The following is a 6,868-nucleotide window of genomic DNA, read 5'->3' on the forward strand; positions in this document are numbered from 1 at the left end:
AATCTTCTTCTCTCGCTGTAGTCTCCGTGCTCGCCCGAGAATTGCCTTGTTATGTGCAGTTAAATGTTCGTTGATGAACACTGGGCTATTGGTCAGCGCCGGGTCGATGCCAGAAGCGTTCAGGTTCCTCATCCTTCTTGCAGCCGTCAACCATTCTTCCCTGATCTTCCTAGAGACGAACTGCCGCGATTATCGGCGGATAGACATGCTTTTTAGAGTACAGGCGCAGCCGGTGGGCAATAGAGAAGTCTTCTCTCTTGAATGGGACATTAATGGCGAGAGCGATCTTTTGTAGGCAATAATATATATCTTCCCCGTGTGTACCTGGTATCCCGATAATCTCTATGTTGGCTGAGCGGGAATGCTGCTCGATGTCTTGCAGCTGAAGGTGTAAATCTCGAACCTCCTCCTTTAATTTTCTGTTCGTTTTTTTCAAGGTCGTCACAGCGATCTTCCATCTTCTGGTGAGAGTTCTGTAGCTCAGTCACACTGCACTGCAAGTTTTTCAGTTCAGCCGATAAACAGTTAACAGTTAGCAGTCCTTGTACAATTGTAGTTTTATTTTGAAGTTCCATTTGTATGCGTTTAAATACGGATTTGATTTGTTTTCGTAGTCTGTTTTATGAAAAAAAATGTATTGATTTATTTATTTACATTATCAGGAAAACTAAACGCTTGGTTGTAGATATATAAAACCTTACAAATGGGACATCTCATAAAACTTATCACCAGAATGAAGGAAATAAAATGTTTTTAAGTTTCTGCTTTTTGTTCTAGTGGAAAGGCTTTTAGTATTGTCATATCGTATTAGACTACAGCAGGACAGAGCTTAAATATTACTGCTTATATTCAGTTTAACACATTGGGTGCGGCGCGGTCACCGGTGACCTCCACGTGGCCCCACTGGGTAGCGGCATGGTCACCGGGGACCGTGCGCTCTACCGCTTGTTTACTGTTTCAGTGTGGTGTAGCCACTTGCTAGAGCGGGGTGAAACTACGCCGCAGTCATTGTGTTAAAGTAGTTTAAAGAGTCAGATTCCATCAAAACGCCTTGGTCTAGTAATTTTCATAAAAATATATCGAGGTGTTGTAATTGTACTTGCTGCAATGCCAGGCCAGCTATCTAACCAGAATGATGCTGCTTGAGGCAAACATTTACTGGCATTTGAATGCCACAACCAAGCTTTTATAAGATTTCACAATATGTTTGAGCATTTATTCTTCATTTCATCTTTCCCTTTTCAACAATTTGTAATACATTTCAGAAGATTATTTTTGGGATTAAAGAATGCTATTGACTTTGTAACGAATGAGATTACCAATTGACATATCTGAAAATTGTGTAACCTAACCTCATGTTCTGGCAGAGTAATGACATGAGCTGGTGGAGAATTTGTTTGTCACGAAATAACGTTTGTACAGGGAACAGCTTCGGCGAAGGAGTTCTACAAGCGGAACCATCAATGGACAGAAGGTCTCATATCCGCTGCCAAAGCAGTCGGCATGGGAGCTAACTTTTTGTTGTGAGTATTCTGTTCTCTCCTGCTCACAGACTTTTGTTTTGTTTAGATTGTCTTAAGTTTACATATTCATATGAATATATCGGTTCTAACTTTGTAGTTCTATGTTATTATTGTATTTAGCAAGAACTAGAAATGGTGTTAGACAAAAGTCGGTTATGGTCTTTTTAATTAGAAATAGTTTTTGTAGCTCTAGAAGAAGGAGGTAGATTTTGTAACAGCAGAAATATTAATAATTTTTGTCTCATGGGATTTACATGTAATCAATATGTAGAAAACCATTTGAAATAAAAGACATGGTTTATTAAAAAATGTTTAGGAAGTGTTATCAGCATTCCAGAACACTACTTTTTCTTCCTAGTTGTCCTAGTTGTGAATAAGAAATCTAACAGCCACCATAGTCGAACGAAATGGCGTATCAAACTGGCTAAAGTGTTTATAATACCTCACATATTGCCAAAATATGAAAGCCATAACCTACAAACAATACACAATTTAATGCAGATTTTATCAAAGAACATAAACTTGAATGAATAAGCATTTAGTATAATCATGTGGCCATGAAATCTAAATTCAACAGATATTTGTAAAAATCGTTAGTTTGGTATTATCAATACAATACGGGCGTTGGCATTAAAGGAATTAAGGAAGAACACAGGAATCAAGTCGTGTGGTTTAAGATATCCAAATCTCTTGTCACGGATTATGCTTGTGTTATTTAAATATTCTACATGACAGGACTGCGGCTGATGAGGTTGTGAGCGGAGGCGGGAAGCTGGAGCGGCTTGTGGTCGCATCGCAGGGGATTGCTGCCAGCACGGCTCAACTTGTCGTAGCCAGTCGGGTCAAGGCAAGCCGCAACTCTACCAACATGAGTCAGCTGTCCTCAGCCAGCAAGGACGTCACTCAGGCCACAGCTGGAGTTGTCGCCACTGCCAAGTCCTGCATGCAGCTTGTTGAGGACTCAGGTAGGCTACATCATCTGTAGCTTAGGGTCCGGGAATATTACAAAACTCCTCAAATGTGCTTTATAGCATTCAGTACATACTAGTAGGCTTTTAAATGTAAGATTCTATAGAAATAGCTTTGTTAAGTTTGTTGTTGTTATATAAAATCCACTTTTCATATTTATAGATTTTTATTTAATTTTTTTATTTATTACAGTTAATAATTAAATCAATTTTTAACTAGAAATAATCTGTCTCCCAGAATTAATTTAATTTAAGTGTTTTCTTGTGCTTTAATTAACGTTCTTTTCATTCTTCTACAAAAATCGAATGTAAATTTTCATGGTAAGAAATAAATTTATTTTTGCTACCAAGAAATATGAATATAGTCCAATTCTAATAAAAAAATTTCTATTCCGATACTGGTACCAAAATTTGGTCTCAGTTTTGAATTCAATACAGATTCCTTTATTAATAACTAGAAAAATAATGATATATTATTTAATAACTAATAACTAAATAGTGACTTAAGAATTCTTCAGATTCCTATCACCAGACTAATACCACCAGACTTAGGAATAGCCTTCACCAGACTAGAAGGAAAATCCTCTTTATCGTTATAGAGACTTTAAAAAGAACGCATTCTACAAAGTAGAAGAGTAGTATCTTTCCAATGCAGCAAAGGTTGTACATCTCTCATATTATAAACTGGTTAGCCTCACAGTACACTTCTTGGGAACACAAAGGCCCTTGAGATTGTGCATGGCAATACGCCCCCTCTTAGAAGATGATGAACCAAAAATAAAATTTGCTAAATGGTTTTGTATTGTTACTATTAAAAGAAATCTAGTAAAAATTAAAAAGAAACGAATATCATTCCTGGGGCATTTGTTAAGAACACCTGAAAATAGAATTAGCAGGAAAATGGTATAAAAACTGTGGTATAGTAAAAGTGACATTAAATGGATCACAGAATTAAAAGAAGATATGAGAGAGTTACAAATTACAGTAGAGGATTTAAAACACAAGACAAACACATTAAAGATATTAAATGACAAACACTCTACACTACAGCTGAAAAGAAACAAACAACGAATAGGAAGAGTGGTTCCGGAGGAGGAAAGGAAATTACGCTCGGAAAGGATGAAGAAATATTGGGTGGATAAAAGAAGAAGGACTAGAAAATATAAAGTGACTAAAGTGGTCCAATGTAGGCCATAAAATTATAAATAAAAATAAAAAAAAGAAATCTAGTCATTATGAGTGGCCAATCAAAAATGTCAAACCATCCTTAACATTCATAAACATTTTAAGATATAAACATACATATCTACTTATAGAGGACTTATTTCTAAAAGTACACAAATTACAAGATAAAAAAACCAGCTAATGTCTGTTAGTTTACTTGTGGACAGGCGGTGATGCAAGAACATAGCTTGTCAGAAAATACAAAACATATAACTGCGTAATATTAGTAATAGAACTAAGGTAATTTCTTAATTTGGTTATCGATCTACATTTTTTATACAGAAAGTAAGATAATAATAGCGATCAATAATAACGAATAGACGCAGCATTCTCATGGCAATGTGCGATTATAAATATATTATATTATACAAAATTTAAGCTAAATACTATTGAAAAATCAACTGTAATTTGTTTTTTTATTATAAAAATTAAAATGATAACACGTTTTAACGATAGGTAATTTTTGTAATCAGCTGTTGTCCACAAATTAATAGACTTACAAGAAGATTAGGTAGATTCTAGATTCAGCTTCAACCCATCACTAGTCGTGATATTGTGAAATCGTGACTTTACAAATGGGTTTTAAGCACTTCTGTGAATTTTATTTATTGGTTTTGTAATAAAATACTTTGAAAGTATTATTATTGGAATTGAATGAAAATCCGCGGTTTTAAGAATTATCAATACTTTGATATTGCTTAGAATCAAGTATTGGAATCGACTCATCCCTAATATAAACCATTTTGTTTTTAACTGTGTAATTGCAGGAAGTATTCCTAATCATTAAACCTTTAAATATTACTCCATAATATAGACATAATTGTTAGTTTCTTCATTAGAAAATTTGATCGATTTTAATAAATAAAGTGAATAATATTAATAGTTATTATTTCATCCTTAAACATAAAATTTTTTGTCAACTATTTAAATATTTTACTTTTTAAATCACTGTATTGGAGAACTATTCAATTTTGAAATAGTTGATTGATTAGCATATTTCAATCCAACATAAGCTGATGATTTAAACAACCCTACATAAAATCATTGAACGCAGAGTTAATTTCAGATTGAAAAAATGGAACTAGCAGTTTTAATGTCATTACATTTTGACGAATATAATAAAAGCAAAGAATTCATCAAATGTTGCTATACACATAATTGTTTTATGATTGTGCAGAGGAATTGGATGTAAGTGGACTGAGCCTGCACCAAGCCAAGCGACTGGAGATGGAGGCACAGGTGAGGGTGCTGGAGCTGGAGTCTGACCTGGAGAAGGAGCGGTTGAGGCTGTCGGCTCTGCGAAGACATCACTACCAGTTGGCGGGGGAGACTGACGAGTCACCCACCCTCTGAGGTCAGTGTTGCCATAACAAACTTCCTGTGGAACAATATTTTTGCAAAACGCTGAGTGCCACTGAGAGTAAATTATTACCATATCTGTTTGGTACAGACTTACTATTCAGTATATACATGCATCCTTCAATACAACTAGTGTAGGCTCTCACATTCCATTCTTTTTCAAACTGATCATAATCACAGCTAAACTCTTAATAAACAAGCAAAAATAAAAAATATTCATTAAAAAGAAAAAATGTAAATTATTTCTATACTTCGTTCACAACTCAATAAACAAGGTCTGAGAAAGGTCTGTTGTATTTATTGTTTTGTACATACATAGAATAACAAAAATCTCACACCCACAATATCTTTTAGTCATTAAGAACTTGTTTACTCAGCTGCTTTGATCATTATAAAAACAAACATATTGTGTCATGAAGAGCAACCTTTTGAAAACACAATCAATTTGGTAAAATCAAAAGATACAGTGCCTTGATCATTAATTCACAAGTAACATTTGGAAAGTTGGTTTTAGCTGTGGCATAATCGTTTTATAATCAACAAAAAATGTTTCATGTATTGAATAGCAATAAAGTACTCGATCCATTCAACTTTCAATATACTTTTTACTGATTTGCTTCTGTAACGTTTCAGGTGACAGGAGTCTATATTTTCAAGCGATTTATTTGTCGCTGTTTACTCTTCGTTGCAAATTGGCTGGCCAAAGCCTCTTCAATCTATTGTATGTTAATTGTAACTTTCATGAGTCACTAGTAATTTATAACTTATGCATTTATATGCTTGTCATATTTCATGATCAATATCGATTCTAAATGCATATTTGTAAGTACAGTTCTAATTTTATAAGCATGTGAGGTTGTGCTGTTCACGTAGATGACAGATTCGTTTGTCTTAAATTTATTTAAAAGAGATTCGGAGATTAAAATTGTGGAAACTAAGACTGGTAGTGTTAATTATCGTTCATAAACTACGAGTTGTTTTCTTTTTTATGTGAAGAAGTACTGTATTAAAAAGTTGAAACATTATTGAGTGATGCAGTAAAAGTCACAACTTGATATTTTATTTTAATAAATATTAACTATTCAAAGCGATACTTTAATGATTTATATTACCAGTTGGTTTGTCTACGTTGTTTGTTGATTTGTAGGTGGTTGTAGTATTCCTTCTTAATAAAGACTACTTAATTCCTTAGTTTCTTATTTTTCATTTCTTCAGTGTACTATTTTGTATTTATACTGTGAAGTACAAAGCAACTTTTCGACTGGTTGTGTGGATTGAAGGTGGGAAATAACCATAAGGACAACCAAAAATTTAAAATAAGTTACCAACAAAGAATGTATTACATGAATACTGTGTTGTAGAAAATTGAATTGTGTAAAAATATAAACAATATTATTACAAATTCCTATTGTTTCTGGATGTTTGTTTCTTCATAATTCAGTAAAACATTGTTTCCAATTAATGTTATTATTATTGTTTTAACTGCTGTGTGATATGTTTTAAGCTAATTTTTAGCTTTCGGTTAAAGTTTTTAGCTAAAATGTACATGTATAGTATAATGGTGTGTTCCAATTATTTGGAGATCATTTGCAGTAGTCCCAAGGTTTGTTGGACTGAGAATAGCCCTTGGATACAAAAAAAGTCGATTCATATGTTACAGAAACATTGCTTCAGATATTAAAATTTATAAAAAAGTGCTTAATTTTTAATTGTTAAAATTTGTAGTAAGTATTAAATGGAAAAAAGGATGTAATAGTGTCTGTAATGTATTTGATTTACAACAGTAATTTAACT

General features: G+C 33.4%; 1 protein-coding gene across 1 annotated transcript; it reads left to right on the forward strand.

Moving 5' to 3' along the window:
• The first annotated feature begins 1,321 nt into the window (after window positions 1-1,321).
• On the forward strand, window positions 1,322-6,265 carry LOC124373439 (huntingtin-interacting protein 1-like). The gene is made up of 4 exons (XM_046831810.1): window positions 1,322-1,523; window positions 2,259-2,488; window positions 4,893-5,069; window positions 5,708-6,265. The coding sequence occupies exons 1-3, from the start codon at window positions 1,504-1,506 to the stop codon at window positions 5,066-5,068; spliced, it is 426 nt and encodes a 141-aa protein (XP_046687766.1). The 5' UTR covers window positions 1,322-1,503; the 3' UTR covers window position 5,069; window positions 5,708-6,265.
• The last annotated feature ends 603 nt before the right edge of the window (window positions 6,266-6,868 follow it).

Source organism: Homalodisca vitripennis, unplaced genomic scaffold (genome assembly GCF_021130785.1).
Source record: "Homalodisca vitripennis isolate AUS2020 unplaced genomic scaffold, UT_GWSS_2.1 ScUCBcl_5564;HRSCAF=12348, whole genome shotgun sequence".
NCBI lineage: Eukaryota > Metazoa > Arthropoda > Insecta > Hemiptera > Cicadellidae > Homalodisca > Homalodisca vitripennis.